The sequence below is a fragment of the Colius striatus genome, chromosome 6 (genome assembly GCF_028858725.1).
Source record: "Colius striatus isolate bColStr4 chromosome 6, bColStr4.1.hap1, whole genome shotgun sequence".
NCBI lineage: Eukaryota > Metazoa > Chordata > Aves > Coliiformes > Coliidae > Colius > Colius striatus.
The window spans coordinates 47,048,773-47,073,919 of NC_084764.1; the positions used below are offsets into that span (position 1 = coordinate 47,048,773).

Here is a 25,147-nt window from a genome sequence, read left to right on the forward strand (position 1 = left end):
CATATTTTAAAAAAAAATCCAGGAAGAAAATTTGGGAGAGAAAACAGATTGTTGTGAGTCCCGGGGTCAAATGGATGTACAACATACAGCTGTGTAACTGTATTCATATGGGCAGTAAGTGGGGCTTTTATAGAAGGAATATTAAAAACCAAGTGCAACATCATAATAAAGTATGAGAAATAAAAATGGAGATTGCATAATCCATTCAGAACCTAGGTACTTTAAATGCACCAGGAATGTTGTCCCTTTCTACTTAACCGTCTTGACAGATGTTAGGATTTCATGTTTATCTCATTCAACGTCAGGACCGTTCTTGAAGAGATATTCTGCCTATAAGCAGAAGAGTTTCAAAGTTACACTTATTTTCAAGTCTCCAATTTAAAAATCTATTCAAAATAAAAAGATTATGGTGGATACCATCACTTTAATCTAAACTGCAGGAAGTATTAAGCATCTCTAAAGTGTCATTTCTGCTGATACGTCCCAGGAACCTCTTCCCCACAAATACCATCCCAAATACTAAAATTGTAATCACTGTACCAGAAAATCAACTGGATCATCTGGCCTGATCCTACAGCATTCACTGATCCCTTGCATCAGTGTTGGCATGACATTCTTCATTAAATAGTTTCGTAGTGGAATAGACTGGGCTTCCAACAACTCTTGTTCCTGTCTTTTCACTTCCTCAAGATGTTTATTCTACAAATAATGAACAAAATTGTGAATAAGGTTTATAACATCTACCAAATAGCACTTGATGAAATAATAATGGTGGTCTAGAGAAGAAAGTAGTGTCAGAAGCTGTGGGCAAAACTTATTCACAACTTGGCAGGAAAAACTATTAACTGCTTATTTAATCTAGAGCACAGGGTACACCGAGGACAAAGAATTGAACATCATGAAAACTGAACTAATTTCCTTAGTAGAATTATTTTCTTTTTATTTCTTCAACACCTAAAAGGAGGTTTGTCCTGAACTCTCCCAATGGTGCTGTTTCCATAAGATATTTGGCAAAATGGTTGGAACACACTGTATCACTTCAAAATTAGTACTATTGCAAATGCAGATTTGTTTGAGGGTTCTTTGGAGAGGAGGAAGAATATTTTTGCTCAGAAGACAGCCCTGACTCTAAATTTCTGTTGGGTTTTTTTGATTGTTTCTGTGTTGTGGTTTAGTTTGGTTTGGGTCTGGTTTCTTTACTTGGCTTAGGTTTTATTTATGACAGATTTTAAGGAAGGTGAGAGTTGAATAGATTAAAACCACAGTAAATGACATCTGAATCTGCTAAACTGATTCTTGAATTCAGGTGAAAGACAAAGACTCCACCGAAAAAGTAGGAGGGGCGGGGAAATAAAACTACTGGTTTTCTTTCTTCCATTTAATAGCACTTAATAGCATGCACTTGCATTAGTTTTAGCCAGATTACCCATTTGTTCATTTTATTCATCAGTAGCCTGAGTCACACGTAGATTCAGAGAGCAGATGATTCTCTGAAGACTGCTTTTCTGTGCTCAAGGCAGAACACAAAAGCAATGTTTAGAAAAAAAGCCCCAACCCATATACCAATATCTGGAAAAGATCTTTACCTTGTTCACTCAATCTAAGAGTGCTGTTCAATAAATCCTGTATGTGGTCTTTGGCAAATGAAGGGCAAATGGGTAGTTGAATACCTATGTTAGCTTTGAGTAATGCACAGTTGGCAGTCTTTAAAATTAGATGGCTTTGCATTGAATATAGATAAAAATTGTTAACTACCATTACTAATCTTTTAGACAAGTTTACAGAGAGCATAAAATGCTATTTAATGTTGAATGAAGCTGTAAATAAGCAGTTAGAAAAAAAGTCACTTTATTTATAAGCCAGCAATGTAAATGCTTCTTTCAAAGTGAGTAATTTCAAGGTATTGTCACTCCAGAGAGGTGTATGGGCATTCTCTGTGGAATGACCAGTAAAGACAACTGCAGTGTCTTCTGGCGAAACAACCTGACTTTGGGTGTGAACGAGAACATTCTGGTAGCATGCATTTCAGGTTACTTACCTAAAGAGGAAAAAGCATTATATGCAAATCCTGTGAGCTCAGGTAGCCTAAATAACAAGTACTTCTCAAAGTATTATCAAACAAAATGCATCCTTCAGACTGCATTAGGTAGTCCTCCCTGAACTGAGGGCTTTGCTCTCAAAGGTATTTCTCTTGCAGGCTCAGAAACATTTCTGCAGTGCAGGCTGGAGTACTGATCAGTGTCAAGTTAAGAATCTCATTTGAAAAGCATGATAAGTAAGACTTGGTCAGCTGCAAATGGTGACTGGTTATAAATGGTAAAATAAAAGATCAATGGCACAGCAACAAGATAAATTTTTCAAAGCCTGATACCGACATGCAAAAAATATTGCTATGTCTGTATTCAAAACCAGACTATATTCTTTAGGCTGAGCCTCAAAATGCACTGTGAAGATGGTCTAACCCAGATCTAAGGTATGCTATATGGAGCTAAAGAATTTATGCAGCACTTTCCAAGTGTATTTACGTAACAGATTGCTGTTATGTTTAGAAGCCATCTAAAACACATAAATATTAATGGTTCCCCAAAAATATATATTAACCTACCCACTCTTCCCAGTTTGCGATTCTTTCAGCCCTTTCCTCAGCTTCTTTACGCTCTCGTTCAGCTCTTGCTTGAGCTTCTTTGACAAGGCTTTCCTCAGCTGCTTTGCGTTCCAAATCCTCCTTTTCTGCATTTGTCAAGCCATAATTCCGAGGCTCCCCAATTTCTTTGCTGATTTCTTTTACAATAAATCTGTTCTCGGGATCTTCAAATTTGGTTACATCTTTTAAACAGTACAAGAGAGAACTGTTCAAAACTTTTGTCAGTTATCAATGGACAGAGGTAATAAGCACAAGATCTAAAAATAGATGGTGTTCACACTGTTTGAATTTTCAAGTGAAAAATGTTGGTTTCGGTTGCTTTTAAATGTCAAGATTTTGCAACACAGTATGGAGTTTTCTACATCTGATTTTCTTTACTAAGGTGATATAAGGAGAAATGTATTAAAATAACTTTGAGAACTGTTCTGTTTATCAGTTGCAGCTTGCATAAGTTTTGAAACTTGAAAATGAGGTCATTCCACTATCAGAGATGTTCCTGTCACCAATCTCATGTTAACTTATCAAGATGCATAAAACCATCAGCTTTTGACCTTGTCTCCCCCACGGGTTACACAATACCTTGTTAGGATTTGGCAACAGACTCCAAAGTTTTCACTCATACAGCTTTACAAATACACAGACCTAGCTCTGGTTGAACTCTTACTGTGTTACAGCTACAAAACAAATCTGTAGCTTCATGTTGGAACACAAAGACTGAGCAAGACCTTCTCTTTCATTTCATTCCTTCTCCCTTTAAATTCCTGGAGGCTACTTGCATATTAAAGTTGCTTTTAATAAAGGAAAAGAAAACAACACAGAAAAAAATGGAATCTGTCTGCAGAGCTTTCTGGGCTCTGTTCATTCAAGTGTGGGGAGGCATCTGGCAGAAAGGGTATAAAAATGTACACGGCAAAGAGGAAAACTTGGCATTTCGAGTGTTCAGAGACTACAGAGATAAGAGGCTTGTTCAGTGGTAAAGGACTGAAGATGTAAAGGTACAGAAATGGGTAAGGATAGGAAGCAGAGGAAAAGGGAAAAACCAGAACAACTACAATACAGAATTTAGATGAGAATGTGGTAGTCCCTACTCTACAGTCCTCTGCTTTACCATGAGGTATTTCAAGAGTTTAAGTGTTTGTAACTTGGAGCTGAAGTCCAAACTCTGTAATGAACCGAGGAAAAAGCTAACAGAATTCTAGACTATAAAATTTCTTTTACAGCTTACTTAAAAAAAAAAATCAGGAATTACATTTCTGATGTATTCCAAATTAAAAGCAGAATATCTTTCTGTCTCCAGCAGTCCATTGTTTCTGCACTTTTAGCATATCTAGATACAAAAATTGTATCAAAAAGTCATTAAAAAAATTACTTCTCTAATAATTTATAGTATTGCTAAGAACTCTCTCACCATTGAATTTGAGGTCTCAAAGACTGCATTTGTTTCCTAGATAGCCAAGGAAGATTACAATGCAAATATCACAGCAATCATAATTAACTGCATTCATCCTCAAAAAGAAGTACTTTTTAAATAAAAGATGAAATTAGCACTGACACTAATTGAGAGCAAAGATCTCCTGAAAAGTTGATCAATTAAGTGTAGCAATGTATCTGAAGGAAAATGGACGTGGCCCACCCAGACTTTGGTTATATGAGACCATAAGCTGCATTAGGCTCAGACAAGCCTCGGACTTTAGCTATATCAGTGAACACGGCCTAAAGAATAGTCAAGGACGAGTTGCTTATTAGAATGTAGATATGAAGGCAGCTGTGTGTGGGAAAGAAACTGTGTAAGCTTAGAACAGAAATTAGATAAAGAAGGAATTAGGTAAAGGAATGTAGAAATTGCTACTATCAAGATATGGTCATAGTTAAGCTTAACAAATCATATTCTGCTATTAGGTGTGTGAACAGAGCGTGATAGACTGAGCTATCCAATCGTAATAGATTACATCATGTATTTAGAAAAGAATGACATATGTAATGTGATTGAATGCTAAAATAAACAGCTTCTGCATGGATCATATTGGTCTGATGCGTGGTCTGTGAATCCCGTCCCGTGAGGTGGTCCCTGCAATTAAGATCTTCAAAGGAAATTGCTGTTGTAACTTTAACATGCCTTTTTGTAGATGATCTAACATGCCTGTGTCACCATCCCAAATATGCAGATGAAAAAAACAAGACACTAGATAACTGACTTGCAGACTTCATGCAGTGAGTCACTGTGGCAAAGTAGAATCTCCAGAATCCTGAAGCCCACTCCTTTGTACTAATCATATTTCAGAGTCAGAAAAACATAATGATCATAAAAGCAATTCATAAAGCCATATGTTACAATTTTCTAAAACTGACGTGGAACATCAGCTAGAATGGAGGGACATTTGCAGAGCTGAGGGATCCTGACTGCAGTTACCTCTGTAAACTGTCCTTACATTTTACAACAGAAAGCTCTAAGCTGACGTGCTGGGTAACTATCAGTGATGTGAATATAGGTAAAGAGGTGGTTCCTGAGAAAAACAAAACTTAAAGACGATGCTCCTTCGAAGCTGAGAATCAATACTATAAACTGAAGGTGAAAAGCACCTAGAAGTCACTGAACATCACAGCTGTGATACCTCAATAATTATCATTAGTAGGCCAGCGAGTTTCCCTGTCTGGAATGGACTAGAGTTTAAGAGTAAACTTTGGACGTAATTCTTAGCAGAAAACACTGCAACGTTCTACCATAGAGTATGTACTTTATGGTCCCCATTTAACAAGCCATGGTCTTGGTCAGTGGTACTACCTGCATATCCAGAAGTGAAGAAGTGTATAAGATAACAATATGACCAATTGATGGCATCAGGCCTTAATATGTACCATTTCTTATATATACTTTTTGTAGCAGAATTACCTCAATTCTAAACAGATTATACTGGCACAGTTCTTCTTTCTACTTCTACACTTCATAACAACACATGTATGGTATTATTCTCAAGAGAATCTCCGTGATTTATATTACATAAAAAAAACCTTAGGAAATCAATTATGACTGAGGCTGTTCAACAAGTAACTTCCCATAACTCACCTCAAATGGACATTCCAAATATTACACTTACTGTGTGAACTTTGCAAATGTTAAACGTGTAACAACAAAAATTTTATACATTTTCTCTACTAATGGTATTATTTCATACCTATAAACCAAGGATGTATTTCAAGTTCATCAAAATAGTTGAGAACAGTCTTATCATCCGTGTTTAACTCTCTGAAGAGATTCAGAGATTGCAGGAACCGCTCCTGGGTGTAATGAGTTCCAGCAACAATTCTCTCTGGGAGATTTATTATTCTGTTTATAAGGAATTCATCAGATGCAGTCAAAGAAATAACAAATTCTGTGGAGAAGAACACATTATCAGCATTATTTTTCCCTCTTGATTACCTATTTTGTATTAATAATAAATTTTAAACCACAATCAAACATAAATAGATGTGAAATATATCTGAATACATTGTTGTATTAATATGTCTTTATTGAGAATTTAATTTTCACATGCTTATATTCACCTTCTCCATTTGGAGAATACAACAATAATTAAACATATAAAGAAGCTACATGTCCCAATTTTTTCACATTATTCCTTAGCACTATCAATAAAACTGTTCTTGCAGTAATCAGCACAAAACTCTTAAGATCAGCAATGCAGTGTAGTCTAAATTTTCTGAGAAAGCTATCATATACTAATTGTGTAATAAGTGTAGGAAGAATAGAAAAATCTGAATGGTACAGCCAAAGCAGTAAAAAACATTGGAAAATTTAACACCTCATTGTTTGTCAAGTCATTAAAAGTCATGACTCCATATCTGAATTATTTATCTCACAAATAAAAGTTTCTCTGATGAATTATACTAAATTTTTTAAAAAACAAGTAGTACATTAAAGATACTATGTCCCCACATGCCACAAAATTTAGTGTCAATGTTATTCTAGTAGTACTACTAGACAAAAACCAGAAATCCTTCAAGGATCCATGAAAAAACCTGTCTCCTCTCTTCACTTCAGGAGTCTCATAATTGCAGTTTCGTTAGGCTGCATCTTATAGTATTTGATTAACTCAACAAACAGTTTGTATTTATTAAATATTGCTTCATATCATTTAGGCCAATATATTATTTCTTATTAATGTCATTACTCAATACTGCTGAAAGCTGTTAATTTAACAAAGCCAGGAAGTATTATTTCCTGACTTCAAAGAGAAATTTGCAGAATCAAGCACGAACACAGCCCCCCTCGCAACTCCTTCACTCCTTGCTCAAAAAATCTCAAACCCCAAGAGAAAACCCAAGAAAACCTCCCCAAACTAACAGAAATCCTTCCTGGGTCATTCGGTTTCCTAAAAAAAAGTTCTCTCTGAGATTGAGAGGGTATCGTCATGAAACAGATCCCATACATGAGGTCCTTGTGCAAAGTGGTACTTCTGCAGCCCATCGTAGTCAGTCATTCACATTTCCTCACAGGAAATGGAAGCTAAAAGTGGTTTTCTTTATGAATAACAGAAATTATTTATTTCAGAAATCAGCGATTCATAAGTGGTTACAATCTTGGCAGAAGTCTGGGCTTCCAATCAAACCTTTGTCCACTCCAAGTAAGTGCAAGGACTAAGGAATTTTTCAGAAAGTTTGAATTTTGTCACTTACTCTGAAGCCAGCAAATTACCATTTACTGAAACACTAAGCATTTGAGAGATTCCACTTATATACTATCTAACTAGACACATCTTGTAATGCAAAATACGCTAAATGTACTGTTTGTAATCAAAACTTCCAAAGAAACCAAGAATAGTGAACACGTCAGGATGAAGCCATTTCTGTGTAGATTAAAGCCACTCTATTTTAATTTCTAACGTAACTGATGCATTACAATGAATTTAGTAACCTTGTTCAAGATATCATGCTAAATATAAACTTACAGGGTTTTATCACTCCAAGTTCAGGAGCTCATGTTTATTCCATTAGTAGCTGCTGTAATTACAACAAAGGCAGCTCCTACTATTGTTATCAGACAGTTGATGGCATTTTCACAAAAAAAAAAAGAAGAAAGCACCCACAAATTGAACCAAACCCTTTTGATTAATTGTTCACTTTCAAGTAAGAAGGCAGCAGCATTACATGAATTAGATATTTATTTAATGTTAAATAAAATATGAACAGATGGAGCGATATTTTAGACTTCTCGTTGGCAGCAGCAGTACTTGAAACCTCCTCTATTTATTTAAAAAGAAATCTATCAAACTTACCAGGTGTGATTAATTTATCACATGTAGGTACTTTGCTTTTGTTCACATCGTCTTCACTTTCTACTGAAACAAAAGTAAGAAACTATTGACATGTTTGTTTGAAGCAACAATATCGTTATATGTAGCCAGTACAAACACAAGTTTGTTTATATTCAAATTATACTAATTGTTGGAAATTAATCTAACATGGACACCAGTGTAGAGACTTCAGTAAGTAATTTGTGCTGTCAGTCATCCAGAATTCTACCTTGGGACTAACAGTTGTTTGTCTGTACAGAGGAAGTATGCACCTACATATACAAGTTTAAAAGGCTATCCTGAGCCTGGTCACTGCTCATGCCAAGTACATTATTGTGCCAAAAACAGAGATGAGGCTCAGAATAGTGCATAGAAGTGTTTAAAGTAGTGTGGTTAAAATGGTTTCTGCCACAAAGTGTCTGCTATTCTAAATAGTCAGACTGCCTGAGGAGCATCGTCTGAGTGAGTATGATAATGTTAAGCTGAATAAGATCAGGTTTTGTTTTCCTTCAAACATCATGATGTAATTTACAAGTGGAGATGATTCTTGACCTTAAGTATGGACAGGGCTTGCTCACAATTTGGAATGTATGTCACGTGTACTGTAGCGGATCTATATACTCACTCTAATCTGGTGCACTGTCTGGATCCTCTCATTAAACAGCCTATAAATATTAGGAAGACTTTCTCCCTTATTGCATGCTTGACTGAAGTAGACCAGCCCAGAACCAGAAAGCATCCTCCATATTTGTGCATTTACTTAGTAGACCAGCCAGCAAAGACAGTGTTGAAACTATCCTGTGCTTAAATTACGTAGGGTGTGTTACAATCCTCCTTATATTTTAAGCATCATGTAAGAATTGTTTTGTGTCCTGCACTGCAGTTGTCAAAGTGCTTATGAACTTCAGGTGCTACGACACCGAGAACAAGAATGATAATGACAATATTAGCAATAAAAACAAAAGCAGCAGTACTTACAATGAAAAAGATCCTCTGCCTGGTCATATGTCTCTGGGAACCCATCTAAAACATATCCCTGATTCCTACAAGGCATGGATTTGAGTTTATCCTTCACAAATTTAACAACATACTGATCATCCAGATGACCTGAGACACAAAGAAGTTTAATGGGTACCTAGTTTATGGAAAAAACACATCTGAAATTATTTTACTAACTTTTAAATTCCTTTATTAGAGAATTTATTTAGGCCCTAAAAAAAAGTACATATTTGAGTTACTACTTGCACATTATATGTTGTCAGTGATCTATGGAATATAAATGTGTAGCTATAAAATGAAATTATGTTTGTGTTTTCAAGGACATAAATACTAGAACTGTAAGGCTACTAAACACGAAATTAGGGTCTTTTACAATCATAGTCAGATTTAAACACAAACAGTAAATAAATACTTATAGAACAAAAACATGTGCCAAAACAATTGTTTTCTATTTCCAATTAATAGTGAGACTTAAAGAGAGTCTGGCAAAACAAACATGAGATTGGCTTTCTGAGTTTCATTTTCAGATTAGTAGGTTAAGATATGGAGCAATTTACTACCTTGTCCTACATGGTTGAGTAAATATGTGGGACTAAAAATTTGGCTTGATCTGATTTTTTGTCCTTTTCATAGAGTCACAGAATCATAGAATGGTAGGGGCTGGAAGGGACCTTTAGAAATCATCCAGCCCAACCCCCCTGCAGAGGCAGCTCCCACCTAGATCAGGTCACACAAGAACGTGTCCAGGTGGGTTTTGAAGCCCTCCAGAGAAGGAGCCTCCACACCCTCCCTGGGCAGCCTGGGCCAGGGCTCCCTCACCTCACAGTGAAATAGTTTCTCCTTATGTTTAAATGAAACTTTTTGTGTTCCAGCTTCATCCCATTACCCCTTGGTCCTATTGCTGGATGCAACAGAAAAAAGGGATGCCCCAACCTCCTGACATCCACCGTTTATATACTTGTAAATATTAATGAGATCCTTTTTGCAACCATTGACTCCAATTTCCTACTTCATTTTGCTTTGGCTTTTAAAAGTCTAAAATATGTATAAAACACTGTAACTATAAAATTATCTTACTATTTTAAAAAGCATTATTATTTCAAACAGGAGGCAAGGCATGCAGAAGAGCCGCAGAGCATGCTGCCATAGATCTCCTTGCTGAAGCTTTTGCATTACAGATTTGTTGCTTTGCAGATACACAAGAAACAAATCAGGCAAACATTTAGAGATAGAATGTATTTTTAAGAGGCATCACTTTATATTGCACAGAAAATGTTAAGCACTAAGTCAAAAACTACATGACTGTATTCGTACATGGATGATAATTAGAGCTTTTCAGTAATGGCAGTTTTTATGGACCTTTTTCAATCTGTAGAATTCTTTACAGGCTTCTGTAAGTACTATTTACTTTTTAGAAAGGCAAATATGAGATATAAGGTACTTAACACCTGACAATTTGACAGTGCACAATTTCTTTTGTCTACTTATGAGCTTAAAATAATTATATCAAATGTATAAAGAAATCAAAAGATGAAACTTCACCAATTAAAAAAGCACCACAGTAGTTTAAAAACATATCACTTGATATATAAGGTATATAATGTAAAACACTGTGATTTGTATTTAAGGTACACTCAAATGGACAAGGCACAATTCTTGCTTCTAATAGGATATAAAAGTTCTAAACCACTGACTTACTTCCTGATTTTCCATTTGCATAGGGTTGCACTAGTTACCTAAATCCTATCTTAGTGCTCTGTATTTCCTACCTGCATTCTGCTCCATATTGTCTTTTATTGTAGCTAATAACTTGTGTGCTGCTTCTACATTTTTTCCCTCCTCTTCCTCATCCTCTCCCTCTTCTCCCACACTGCCAGAGTCCAGTTCTGCAGCAGCCACAATTTTCTCCTGAAGACAAGATCAGAAATATGAATAGGCTCAGAAATTCCATAGGTGAATTTCTTTCAGACACAGATGTAATAAAAGGAAAAAAAAAATACTTAAACAATTTCCTGTATACTCCTGGACAATGAGATACTGAGCAACCTTCAGTCTCTACAAAGAGTTGAGTGCCTTCCCCAGAGATGATCACTATGGTGAGAGATTTCCAGTTTTAAATGGTGGCATTGTAAGTAATTTTTAAATTATGTCAAACATTATAAAATAACAGAAAATAAAGTAATGGCAATAGCAGAAAACAGCAACACACCAGATTTGCTATTGCTTCAGAAACTACATCATTTATCTTCACGTGATGTAGCTTGTAGTGTTTGCAGAGCTCTTCAGCAATGGTAGATTTGCCAGCTCCAGGAGGACCATGAATATAAACTTTGAGAGGCTGGAAAATACAGATAAAGATATAATTCAAACAATATGGATGTCTTTATGAAAAGGAACACTCTTTTAACTATAACTAATAGGAAATAACAATTATTCTAACTAAAACTGAAGAGATATTTTAGTTTTATTTATTTATTGCCAAATATCTCCCACCTCATCCACAGGCTTTGAGTAATACAATTACTTAATTTAAATATACCACTTTACCATTGGAGAAAAAGCACACTTCTACTTAACAGACTCACAATTTATAATGGCGCTGTTAGTGTTTGAATAAGGAAAAGAGGGAAAACACAACTCCATAGGTGTACGGATGTAGTGAAGTTTGGGATAAGGTGAGAGATATTCCCCTATACACATGGAATATCTCTGTTTCCCAGTTGAGGTAGGCTTGCTGTCATCATAATGGTTCTTTTGACCCCAAAAATTTCAGATGCCTCACAATCTTAAAATAGTATTGATTTCTCATTTCAGCCTAGCTAACCTGTGATGAGTGTAATTAAGATTCCAGTATACATTTATTAAATATATTTTGCAACAAACTCAAATTCCAACACCATTAACTGCCTGTCTTAATTCAGTAAATCTGACAGTGCAAACTGCAAATTTAACAGCAACAGGGAGTCTAGCTAGACTTCCCTCTCCTTGGCACTTGGTATGTCTGGATTTCACACTGGCCTTTTTGATTGACATGCACACCTACTCAGATGCAGTAGTTTAACCCAAACACAAATCTGATAAACCTTTCAGAGGTACGCAGGAACAATCTTAAATGACAGTAGTTATATTTTGTTTTACACCTCCTGAACTCTTGTTAAAGGTCTGAACGAGATTTAGATAGGCCAAACAGCTTTATCATACTAATCAATACTGGACTGTATGCCAGCATTTTTCTGCACCTTTCAATAACCTTCCTTAGACATCTGAATGCAAAAGTTGTAAATATTAAGCTAATGTAGGAAACACCAAAGTTGCTCCGTCCATTACATAGCAGATAGAGCAGAGCAAAATGAAAGCTACGTTTCAATTGAATATCCTGTCAACATAATGAAGGAAACAAAACACTCACCTAACTACTGACTGTTATAAAAAAGCTTAAATAAAAGATACACTTATTGTGTTCTTGAAGCACAATATACCAGAAATGCCATACACTGTGTACAGAAACTAGTTTTAAAACAGCAGCTTCTCAATCAGGAAGCTTATTTGCATTTCAGCTTGAGGCATAAAAGAAATAAAACATAATGTTTATTATTTTAATTATCATTCACTCTTTTTTTAACTTTTCAGTTTTCACATTCACTTATTTTGCATCTATATCAGTTTTCCATGTGTTTTTACTTAAAGAAATTAAAGCTTGTGTTTCTAACCATTTCTACTGGGAAAGAAAAAGAAAGGCACACTTTAAAATAGCATCCACCAAACCATTACCAATAATCCTCGACTTTGCTTGTATTCCTTGACAATTTGTTCAATGTTCTCCAGCAGTCCTGCCTCAGCAACCCACTTAACGTTGAAAATCTCTTTCAGAAGCATAGATTCCATTCGCAGGTTCACAAACAACATGTCCAAATGCATTTGCTAAGGGAGCAAAGCTACATTTACTTACAGACTTAAGCCATGTATGCTAAAAAACCAGTTAGCTTAGACTAGAGATCAGAGGGAGAAGAATAGAAAGACTTAAAGCACAAGGAAAGAAAGTTTGGGTGCAAAGCCAACCAGATATTTAATTTTTTAAAAAAATTTAAACTTTTCTATGTATATTTGCATTTGACTATTCTTAGTAACTGTTAGGACATGAAATATTAAACAGTTATTCTGTACAATGCAAAGGTTTCATTTGATTGCAAGGAATAACCTCTTTCATAAATTTGTCAGGTACTATCTGAAAACTTTGTCTGTTTTTTCCTAGGAACAGTTTATTCCAGATATATGAATGCAACAATGCAACATACTTTACTTACCCTGTGTTCACCAGCCATAGCAGCACCTCATTATTACCATTTTGTGTTGTTTTTATAATTTTGTGTGAGTTTTGTTAGAGTGCTCCAGTATGCTCAGTGCAGCCAGTATGCATCAGTGCTCCACTCTAAATCAGGCTTTAACTCCTCAAAAGAGTCTGTTCTGTGATGGTTACATTTTAGTCTGTTTATTTTCTAAATTTAACCTCCCTGTATATATTTTTAGGCATGTTTTAGGGTTAAATTTTTCAGGCTAAATAGAAAAAAGAAATTATATATTTCCTTACATTATACTTTTAAGTTGAGGTAATTTTCTTAAGTAATAAAGGGAGAAAAAAAGTACTAACTGTTAACTCTTTGTTTAGGAATGCATTTTCTTTTGGAACCTTCTCAATTTTTCCTGGTCCAACGTTTTTACTGATGCACTATAAGGAAAAAAAATAAATACACTTATTGAATCAACCTCTTAGAAAAAATTGGTGAGGATTTCTGCACATAAAATATGCACTTAAAAATGGTGTCTTAAACTATACCAGAAAAATCAGTACACTGATTTAAAATAGATAGCTAAAAGAATAGTGTATTAGGTTTGATGTTAGTATTGGACACCTTTGTTTTGCTATGTCACTTCCTTTTCAGTACTTTCAATAAGAAAATCGACGAACCAACCCAAAACCACAAAAAAAAGTGTTCTGAAGCACTGAAATCTATGTAGAACTTCCTACTGGTTAAGAACTATTTGGAGATCTGCTTTATTTCCCAGCACTTCCACTTCAGGTTCTTGAAGTATTTCATTCTGTCAACAATTAGGAAGAGTTTTCAGATTAATGCCACACATAACTCTCAATATTACCATTTTCATTTCATCATTAGACAGAGGTTGTTACTAACTCCTACAGTCCTTTAAAATAGGTTTTAAATCTCCCTAGGTTCCATAAAATTATAAAAACTGATCTAGACCTTCAGATCAAATCTACATATATTCCAGCATTCTGTCTCCAACAATGTCTATTAGTGAGCCCCTAAATGAAAGTAAGAATGGGAAAGGCATATATGATACAGTTTCCAGATACTCTTCTAATCTTCAACTATTTTCTTCTCAGAGACTTCCTAAACTAGAAATAGCTGCTATATTCAAGGAACACTCAAGGTATTTCTCTCCCATGTACCTTTCTAAGCTTCCCCTGGGCTGGTACAGCACCTGGCTAAGACAGCTCTCTGCAACATTCTGCAACACTCTCTCCACTGGCAACTTCTTGTCTCTACAAGAACTGATCACTTGCTCCCGCCCTCTGTTTGTGTCTTCTAAACAATCACATACTCATGAAGGGACCCGACCGCTTTTCTTAGGGTGCCTAGCTGCTTCTCAGCAGCTTTTGGTGATGTACTTCTTTGAAAGGCTTTGGAAAGTTCAAGCAGACTACATCACCTTGATCACCCCTATCCACATTTGCCAGTCACATTAAAGAACTTCAGGATGTTTCCAAGGTATTTGAAAGTACTGTTTTGGAAAGTATTTCTTGGGAAAGCATTTTACAGAAGTGACATTGACTCTTCCCAAATAGACCATATGTACCTGGGTGACTTTTAATGCATTTAAGTTATTCTAATGTCTAATAATAACTTTTCAGTGAGACCCAGGATCTTTATCTGAACCAAAACAAAGGCTGCATCTTCTTGTGAGCTCTCTATCACACTCTTATCACAAAATATTCTTTGGTACAACCGAAAATACTGCACTGTTATGTTTGGTCCTTATATAACATTTGCTTGATCTACATGAGGAAGTCTCCCATTGTACTGTGTTAGTTGACTCCCACTATCACTGTACAGTTCAACAGTGCCACCACGACTATTACTAGACTTAATTTCTAAATGCTTAGGAAAAAAGATAAAAAAGATACCTTACCACAAAATGATGTGAAAATCGTCTTAAAGACTGAGTATCTAATTACAATATTGTGGATCTCATAACAATGCACCAGAAATTGCTGAGGTAAAATCTCTGCAGAAGTTAATGACAATACTGCAAAATTTAGTTCTGCAAAATTAGGTTCAAGTAGCATATTTTGTTTAAAAAAAATAACAGAAGTCTTGGAGGATTTCAACATTATTTTCTGAGTCATTTACTGCACAAGATAATTCAGGAAGACTTAGAAACTTCCACTTCAGGAAAATGCATAGCTTTTAAAACCTTAAGGATACCTGGAAAAAACCTTACCTTTACCAATTCTTGAAGAGTGTGCATAGATATATCTACTGCAAGTATATAGTGAGAACTTGGTTTTCGTTCTGCTACATTTTGCAACACTCTGAAACACAGCAAGCATAGTCAGGGCCACTACATGGAAAAGCATGCTGGGATTTTGTTGTTAAACACATCTCAGGAACAGTACAAAGAGTCTGTAAGATCTTGCAGAACTTTTCAGAGCATGACATTTTCAGGGATAGACACACACCTAGATATTTTATTTGGAAGGAAGTTCAAAGGATAAAAATCAACATCTGTAGAAGATATTAATCTAACTTGCTCTGGAATCCACAATCTATTTCTGATTCTATGCCAGTTAACTGGTACCACACTCTGAACAGAGCATTGCTAGTCATTCCTTAAAAGTATGGCACCAACGCCACAGTCAGATGTTCCCAGAAGGTACATCTAGTACTAAAGAAACAGAAGTTTCTGTTTGACTTGGTAAGATGAGCCAAGGTATGTTCTTAAACTGACTCATCCCAATTTAAAAGATTCAGTACTCTCTGGTAGATGTGGATTTATCTAGCTAGGTATCAATTACTGTCCAGGGAAGTTTGGTTTTTACTTACGCTGCTAAATCATGTACATGGATGGTTGGAATAAAATTGTTTCCATCTCCAAAAACAGGTATCGCAGGAGCCTCACTAAGCCAACCGACCTGAAAACGCAAACAGACAATGAAGTCAGGGGAAAAAGGTTACTTTTAATCAGAGCTCAAAAAAGAGATTTATTAGGAAAATCTATATATTCAGAATTTAAAGTTCCGTTTCTTGAATGATTAATGGAACTGCAATAAGGGAAATATTTAATGAGAAATACTGACTGGCAGCCTACTGAAAACAAGAAACTTTTTTTGTATAATATTACTCGATCTTGATCTTCAAGAATAGTTGGATGTCTACCTTAAAAAAGTAGTGAAAGACTCCTTCCCCAGCTCCATATGGATGTCCTGAGGCAACAACATAAGTTACAAATTTTCGTTTGTTCTGTGAAGTAAAATCAACAAGAAAGTTTTATAAAAACATGGTAATGCAAATAGGATACTTGAAACTTGAGCACTTGTGTACTAAATATACAAAATGTGTAAATTATATCACTTAAAATTTGTAGCTAGATCAATGGTTACACAGCCTGTCATTTCACAAGTCACATTGCTAGTATTCCCTTCAGAAAAGAAGCATTGCTGAATCAGAACTGACCTGTCTACATTTGAACTGAAATTCTAAACAATTTTAAGAGTTAAAAAAATGTAAATCAATTAAGTGAACAGGATAACTCATGTTTCTACTTTCTATTCCTAACAAAAACAACTCTGAAATTCATTGAGGCTATTTTTAAAATTGCCTTAGATTTGCACTTGATTGCCTCAAGAAGAGGGAAATGCAGGGTTAATGATTTGACAGCTGCTTTACTTTCATTTTGATACACAACTGAAGGAAAAAACCCCAAACCTATGAACTATCTAAATGTCTTCCTAACCACACCTCACTATCAACCCACATATTGTTTGCTGACCATTATTGCCTAAAGTCATAAACCTGCTTGTCCTGGCTGCCTGTTTATGTACAATGTTACTTCTTGGATCAGTGTTAAGGATGGTTATAGGTTATATATACATAAAAAAAGATTTTAAAATCATCTTAATCACAGAATCACTGAGAAACACTTTAAAGAACATCTTTTAAATTAGAAACAGTCACTTTGAATTTCTTAAGGTGAAACAAACTTATTAAATAGCTCTGATGTTGTAAAGATCATAGATACAATCTATTTACATGATACTGTGTAAAAGAACCAGCATTTAGCAGCAGAGGGAATGTATGTCTGGATTTCAGATCTGCTTTTTTTTGTGAAAAAAATGCATCTTCTGATATTATTTTTAAAATATTTCAGAAACCTAAAACTAAAACCACTGTTGGATAATCTTTGATTGTATAAGCAATGCATCATATAAAAGGATGACAAGTTACAACATCAGTGGATTGTATCTTGTGCATATGTTTTTACCTATCTACTTAGAAAGTGGCTGAATGACAGAGCTCAGAGGGCGGTGGCACAGAATCGAGTTGGAGGCCTGTGGCCAGTGGAGTTCCACAGGGATCGGTTCTGAGGCCAGTCTGGTTCAACATCTTCGTCAAGGACCTGGATGAGGGGACAGAGTGTACCCTCAGCAAGATCCCTGCTGGCACCAAACTGGGAGGACTGGCCCCAAAGGCTGTGCTGCCATTCAGCGGGATCTGGACTGGCTGGAGAGTTGGGCAGAGACAAACCTCATGAGGTTCAACAAGGACAAGTGCAGAGTCCTGCATCTGGAAAAGAACAACCCCACGCACCAGTACAGGCTGGGGATTGACCTGCTGGAGAGCAGCTCTGCAGAGAGAGACCTGGGAGTCCTGATTGATAATAAACTAACCACGAGCCAGCAATGTGCCCTCGTGGCCACGAAGGCCAATGGCATCATGGGATGCATCAAGAAGAGTTTGACAGCAGGTCAAGGGAGGTTCTTCTCCCCCTCTACTCTGCCCTGGTGAGGCCTCATCTGGAGTACTGTGTCCAGTTCTGGGCTCCTCGGCTCAAGAGGGACAGGGAACTTCTAGAAAGAGTCCAGTAGAGGGCTACCAAGATGATCAGGGGACTGGAACATCTCTGTGAGGAGAAATGGTTACAGGACCTGGGGCTGTTTAGGCTGCAGAAGACTAAGGGAGTATCTCATGAACACTTACAAGTATTAAAAGCTGTATGTGAAGAGGATGGGCCGACACTTTTTTCTATTTTCTCCACTGACAGGACAAGGGGTAATAGACAAAAGCTGGAACACAAAAAGTTCCACTTAAACATAACGAAAAACTACTTCACTGTAAGGGTGAGGGAGCACTGGCTCAGGCTGCCCAGGAAGGTTGTGGAGGCTCCTTCTCTGGAGGCTTTCAAAACCTGACTGGAGGCATTCCTGTATGACCTCATCATGGTGAACCTGCTTTAGCAGGGGGCTGGGCTGGATGATCTCTAAAAGTCCCTTCCAACCCCTACCATTCTGGGCTTCTATGATTCTATGAAAAGAAAAGCTTGCAATAAAAACAATCTCAACTCAGTTGAATGCAAAAGCTTGTTAGAAGTCAGGAGAAACATTAAGATGAGAAAGCATTACAGCTAGCATAAGAGCTCCCACAACTAGTTTGCCTGGGAATGACTGTGATAGAAACTGTTTGCACCCTAAGAGCAGCAGCTCCCAGGGTTGTTTTGGACAGGCTGCCAACAGGCCCCAGAGAAGGACATACTATAATTTCCATCTCACAGCACGAAAAACCTGCCTCTTGAGAAACAGAACCTCCTGTGCTTTTACATCTGCTCTAAGAATGTAACAGGCAGGATTTTCTTCCATTTATTTACCTTTCAGTAGCTTCTACCGTAGTCACTTGTGAAGACAAACCAGAGTTTGGTACCGAGCGTTATACTTTGCCAAAATATAAACCTCTGAAATAGGTTCAAGCCCTCTAGAAACAACTGTTTAGTGTTTCCAGTCACACATATGAGAAGGTACTGCTTGAGATGACTAGGATATACTTCCTTTAAAAAAATAAGGCAATTATTAGGCAAGCTTCAGTCAAGCACTGCATGTGTAGCCACGGGCAAAGTGTTCCTGTGTAATATTCATTAAAGCCACTAGATGTCACGTTCTAGCTATTATAACCAGTTTTAGGTTTTGATCGGTTTTGTTTTGTTTCATTCTAAGAAAACGCTTGAAGTGGGATACAGGTCTAAATTTCTGTATCCAGGAACTGTGATGCCACTATGAACAGAGCTGGGAAATGAACAGCTCTTCTGGTTGTGGTAAGCAGGTGTTTCTCCAAGGATTCTGAATTTAGTAGGACACCAGAGTGACCAACTTCTGAGAAAAGTTCCACAGCCCAAATGCCCTGCCACAAAGGTGAAAAAATGCAAGTGCTGGAAACCTAAAACTTCTACCTCACAACTCTTGCTGAATTTTAAGCCACATATAGGTGGAAGATACACTAACTGAGAGGGGTAAAATCTCACTTTTAGCAACAACATCTGTTACATGGCACTGAATAGGTACTAAGGTGAAGAAACTCTTCTATTCTTAGTGCAAGATCTTCTCTACATGATTGAGATGGCTGCTGAATCCTAGTATCTCCTGCTGAGCTCTTTCCAGTGACTGGTAACACTGTAATTTCTTTCACAAATGGCACATTCTCCACCTGCCACTGAATTTAGAAATAAGAACTGTAATCCAGAAGTCTCCCGACACCACAGGAAACTGATGTTGATCTGATGAATAACACAGACACTCTGGGGCCTTCCTGTTCCAAAGTGCTGACAGAAACTAAACACGGGCAATGATATCTTTCCTGCAGAACTCTGGAGGCATCAAAACACACCTTTTGAAAGGCTTACAAGAGGTAAGTATAGAAAATACTCAAGTATATGCTTTATTGTGTAGTGCTGCATATTGTCCCACTGTCTTCTCAACAGACATTGGTTGAGCTTGGCAAACATGAGCTAATGATATGAATACCTTTCCTACATAGTAACTCAGTGCCTTGCACTAGTTAGAAAAATTAAGGCAACAGTTAATCTGCGTGTTACTAGTGGCAGAAGTTATTGCCAGGTTTGGTGAACAATATTTACAATCTTTATTTTCCTAACATCATAAACATGAAAGTTATTTCATAGTCTTTTAACAATTCGGTGTTAGCACTGTAAAAGTAAGAACTTACCACTGATTTCTTAAGCTATAAATCAAACTTCACTGACATTCTGTAGTGTTAAACTCATGTTAGACTAGAACATAATTTATAATGCTGTATTCTCAGAAGGGCATAGGATGACAAGTGTGTACTCAAAGCAGACCAAAGGTTTTTTCTCCCCTCTATAATTAGCCTGATAAATTTCTGCAATGGAGACTAAATTAGAGCCTGCTAACACACACAGAGGATGACCAAATGACAACTTATTCACCCAGTGTATTACATTGTCTTCCAGTCTTCCTTCCTGTCCTTCGTAGTACTCCATTGCTAACACAACAGCATCAATTGTCCAGAGTTGTGAAGCACAATCTGAGCCACTGTTGGTATTTATTTAATAATAGCTCTTAAATACAAGGAGAGGCATGGTCTGTTCTCTAGTGAGGTAAATAATCTAGTCAGGTCAAAGCAAACAAAGCTGAAGGAAGTGATTTTAAAACACGTATAAAGAGATAACATATATTCTAGCAATTCTGGGTCAGCTCGTAATTTTGAAGTGAATTATAGGGTGGAATTGTCAACAAGCCCTCTGCTCCAAGAGCATAAGCTATCCAGGAACATGCTAGGTGTGCCCAGAACAGCTTCTAACTATTTAAATGAGACATAAAATTAGCATAACTTGCTAATATGTAAAGATGATGCTTTTCTTTAAAATTATACTGATTTCTCTTTCATCTACATTTTTTCATGCTCAAGACTTTCCCCACACAGGCTCCAGCTTTCACTGTCTGATACAACCAATGAAACAATAGATTTTTTAAAAGAGCTAAGCATGATTAACTCACCACCTAAGGAAAAAAGAATTTGGGATGTATATGATGCAGATACTTGTGTTTCAAAAGACATTTCAGACTTCTCTACACTTTGTATTTTATTAATAATTGTTGCTATTCGTATTGATCACGAGAATAACATATGTTAAAAAGTGATGGTAATTTCTATTACTAAGCTAATGCTCTAAGTACGAAGACCAAACAATCTATGTTCATAAAGAGATTTCTTTACATACGGTTCTCCCAAGTTTGAGAATGAGTTTTTCAGCATTTATGTGATCCATAAAGTTAGGATGAGATTTTCTTCTGCGATAATCTTCTTCAGTAAAAGGAATCTCAGGATCCTCCTATTAACAAAAAATGTGACTGATGTGACTCATACACGTCTTCGAACAATTTTTAAAGGACTAGATGGCTAAAAAAATAGCCCTTTAAAGATATTTTTAAAATCTGTTTTAATTTTCTTTTCATTTGAAAGTCTCAGCATTTCTTATTCTGATACTTGAGGTTCAACATTTTTAAAGTGTCAATAGTTCCATTTTTACAGTAAAATATTTTCAACTACTTTTTCTATTTTAAAGACATGGGGTTTTGCTGTATATAGCATTATATAAGCTCATAAAACCCCCATTTCTGTAATACTAAATTTGAGAATTGCCATAACATACTACAAAGCATCCCACATGGTTCCTGACAATTCTTAACATTTACAGATACAAAGATGTAGCTACTTACCTGTCTATATGCCAATTTAAATATGTATTTCATTAAATACATAGTAAATATGGCATTTTTAATGACTGAAAGACAGTACATATTGTGGTCAGCACAGGTCTTACCTCTTGTCCAAGAACCCACTTATGTCTGCCTGTACTATTATAGCCTAGTGCCTAAACTTCTCAATGCAGTGAAATAAATATGACAATTTTGTCAGTAAGCAGTGGTTCAGTGTTAACAGAACACAGGAAAAAACACAGTTGCTGATGCTCACTTTATCAGCTATTGATGAAGTACATACTGAAATGCTTTTATTAATTGAATGTAATGAACATTTTCCATTGAATGGAAAAATTCAGTTAAAAAAGAAAAAAGTTTTCATCCTACTTACAGGGTCAGGGGGTTTGCTGTTTGCCCAGCTCATTATTGTTGAAATGAGGATAAATATCTTTGGTGTTGCAAAATGTTCTATTTCCTTATGTAGGGCTGTTAAATGAAAGCAAAGGGTTTGTTTTAAACTGTATTACTCAAACTGTACTTTCCTTTTTATATAAATCCTGTACAGACATTTATACCATAATGTCCTAAGTGACATGTCTTTCTAAGCAAATATTCTTTATTCGGGTTAGTATAAAATAAAGGTAATAAATGAGGAAAGAAAACAAATTGACAAATAGTGGTAATAAAGAATCAAATCATTTGGAATCAATATAATCTCCATAGAGCTACATATCATGGGGGAAAAAAAGAGAAACAATCTATTCTAGGAAAATAATTCATTCTTATTGATGCTAAGATACCAAAAGAAAATGATAGTGGGGGGTTTTCCATGATCAAAACAGAACATCTACAGGATTCAAGAAAAGTTTCTTTTAATTTAGAGCAAAATGAAATATAGGTTATGTACCTTATGATGTTACCAAGTATTTATACTATAAACAGGAAAGCATAATTTACCTATCATATAAAGAACAACTTTCAATTGCCACCTTAGAAAGATTCCAGGTGCCTATTTATCAATTGGGAGGAAGTTTCAGAAAGATCATTGTCAGTATTTTTATTGGAGTTTTAAGTCAAAGTTTATTTATTTATTTATTTATTATATAATTAATTAATTTATTATTATATAAAATATTGAAACAGTATTTGGATATCACAGGAGAAAACTTTCTACCCACCTCCCAGTGCAAATAGATAAGATTATGGCTGACAGTTATTTAGGGAAATAACTGCCTATACAGAAGTGTCAATTCAAGTGTTGGACCATTCCATGACAGCTTCTCTACCTTATGAATGCCAGAGTGCATTCCATGGTTCCTTGCTAACTAATTGAACAACTTAGGCAGCATTTCTCCATCAAGGAACTCTGTTTTGTATTACAGTAACCTATAAATCCCAGATAGTTTATGATACATTTACAGTAAGTTTTGATGGCTGCATAGCAATGAATTTTCTGTCCAGATGACAGCCGTACTAACCAGAGGCAGCCCATGTTGCTTCCTCAATTTGATTTGCTTCTTCTGTGATATTATATAAAATAATTTCACACTCATGCAAGTGACTTAAGAGCTGTTCTCGAGAAGAGACCTGGCAAAGTAAAAGTTAGAATCTGTCATTTAAAAGAAAAAACATTCCAATATTCCTTTTCAAGTTTAACTGATGGAATGTAGTTTTCTAACACTAGGATGTTAGAATAATTCAATTCAATATTTATCTGTCAGGTATGAGTAAGGTGATGAAATGTAAATTAAACACTGAAACTTCTAATTTATAGTATACATTAATGTAGTTCAGAAGGTTGCATAATTATTAACAGTAATCTAGGATTCATACTTTCAGTGCAATTGTATCAATTTTCGGCTAGCAGTGTGGAGAAGTCGTTAAAAAAAATCCATTTCCTTGCAAAAGACCATCCTGCCATTTTTGTCAAATGCAGATTGTCTGCATTTCTTGAGCAAGTGGGCAAGCAAACTTGGGCAAGAGCAATGATTAAGATTAAATACTGATAGATGTAGGTATTCAGAACAATGACATGCTAGTAAAAGCTGTGATTTCAGTGGACAGTTAAGATGAGGGACACTAACTTTGATTCCAACAACAATACCTTTACAATGGTGATAAGACAGAAGAGACAAGAGAAGACTTGAGGTGTGTGTTTTGAGGGAAAAAGAAAACCTGTGGATCATCAGAATAGATGATATTCTGTCCCTAACTATATTTTTTGTTTCAATCTATTTTGAGTCAGGGTTCCTTCCTTTTACTATTTGTTGTATCAGACAACAGCAGCAAAAGGCCATTTTATTTATGCAAATCATTTTACATGACTTGTCATATTTCTAATGTTGTCTAATGGCAATCTAAAATAAGACACTTACTGCATATGATTCCTCTGCAAAATATGGTTTAGTACTCTCTGGTTTTGAAAGGGTACCCACTATTTGGTAGACTCCCTCCTTTGGCCTACTAGAAACTTCAGATGCTGAATCTTTTTCATCTTCCTCCTTCTCCTCCTCTTCTTCTAAGCTTTCTAGTGATGCTCCAACAACACATCTGGATAAGTACTGTAACACACAAGACACACATGTGTACGCAAAACTGTGTTGCACTCTACCCAGCTTCTCACGATCTCGTGAGGACACCGACTGCCCCTGATCCTGTTGCACATAATGCAGTTCAGAACACTGATTCCCAATGAACAGGAAAACGTTAGGAACTCCTCAGCCTCAGCTGTAATGTTTCATCTTGTGTCCTGTGCTTCAAAGTCGGAGGTGTTGGTGAGGCCCGGTATGATGCTTCTCTGCAACTGGCTACTCTCGGGCAGGCGTTACCTCTGAGAGCTGTTCTCTCTCTCCACAGCGACCAACTGCTGCTTGAGGTCTCCCGTCCTGCTTTACTCACACCTCCTGCTCCTTTCACTTTTTCTCCTTCAGAATTTGACCCCCTTCTCGCTCCCCCGCTTTAGGCGACCCCAGCTACCCGTCTGGCTTCCCGCTCGGCCGAGCCCCACAGAGACTGGCCACGGCTCCGTGCCGCGCCAGGGGCCGAGGGCCATGCGGGCGCTCCCCGAGACGGGCTGAGGCAAGCGGGAAGGCAGCGCCTGAGGCAGCGGCCGCTGAGAAAGGCCCCGCGGCCAGCAGCCGCCCCGCGCCGTCACCTCGCCGATGCTGCGGCCGCAGTAAGAGTCGAGGTGGTTGAGGAAGACCCGCTGGCTCCGCGCCGGCGCCTCCGCCATCGCCACAGCCCGGGCCGGGGACGCGCGGCCGTTGCTCCGCGACTGGCGGCGGCTGCGCTGCGGGTACCGCCTTCCTTCCCGCCCTCCGGCGCTGAGGGCACGGATCCGCCCCTCGCACGCCCATTCCGGCGCTGAGGGCACGGATCCGCCCCTCGCACGCCCATTCCGCTCAG

At 36.9% G+C, this 25,147-nt stretch overlaps 1 protein-coding gene across 4 annotated transcripts; it reads right to left on the reverse strand.

Moving 5' to 3' along the window:
• Positions 1 to 59: 59 nt before the first annotated feature.
• On the reverse strand, positions 60 to 24,990 carry AK7 (adenylate kinase 7). 4 transcript variants are annotated; one of them, XM_061998126.1, is made up of 19 exons: positions 24,897 to 24,990; positions 24,118 to 24,303; positions 23,221 to 23,329; positions 22,134 to 22,228; positions 21,262 to 21,372; positions 16,392 to 16,475; positions 16,059 to 16,147; positions 15,457 to 15,547; positions 13,583 to 13,660; positions 12,706 to 12,855; positions 11,144 to 11,272; positions 10,704 to 10,842; positions 8,914 to 9,042; positions 8,730 to 8,738; positions 7,918 to 7,977; positions 5,818 to 6,015; positions 2,606 to 2,826; positions 541 to 699; positions 60 to 330 (listed from the first exon to the last, which is right to left on the reverse strand). In XM_061998126.1, exons 1-19 carry the CDS (start codon positions 24,972 to 24,974, stop codon positions 292 to 294), a joined length of 2,154 nt encoding a protein of 717 aa, XP_061854110.1. In that variant the 5' UTR covers positions 24,975 to 24,990; the 3' UTR covers positions 60 to 291. The 4 variants fall into 4 exon arrangements, with proteins under 4 accessions (XP_061854110.1, XP_061854108.1, XP_061854107.1 ...); XM_061998124.1 differs by having other exon boundaries at positions 7,918 to 7,980; XM_061998123.1 differs by lacking the exon at positions 8,730 to 8,738 and having other exon boundaries at positions 7,918 to 7,980.
• Between the last annotated feature and the right edge of the window lie 157 nt (positions 24,991 to 25,147).

Coding starts and splice junctions, on each gene's coding strand:
- AK7 (XM_061998124.1), bottom strand. CDS start 24,974: ATGGCGGAGGCGCCGGCGCGGAGCCAGCGGGTCTTCCTCAACCACCTC. Junction 16,476..21,261: donor TTCTCAAACTTGGGAGAACC/GTATGTAAAGAA, acceptor TTTACTTCACAG/AACAAACGAAAATTTGTAAC. Junction 6,016..7,917: donor TGATAAATTAATCACACCTG/GTAAGTTTGATA, acceptor TCTTCTCCACAG/AATTTGTTATTTCTTTGACT.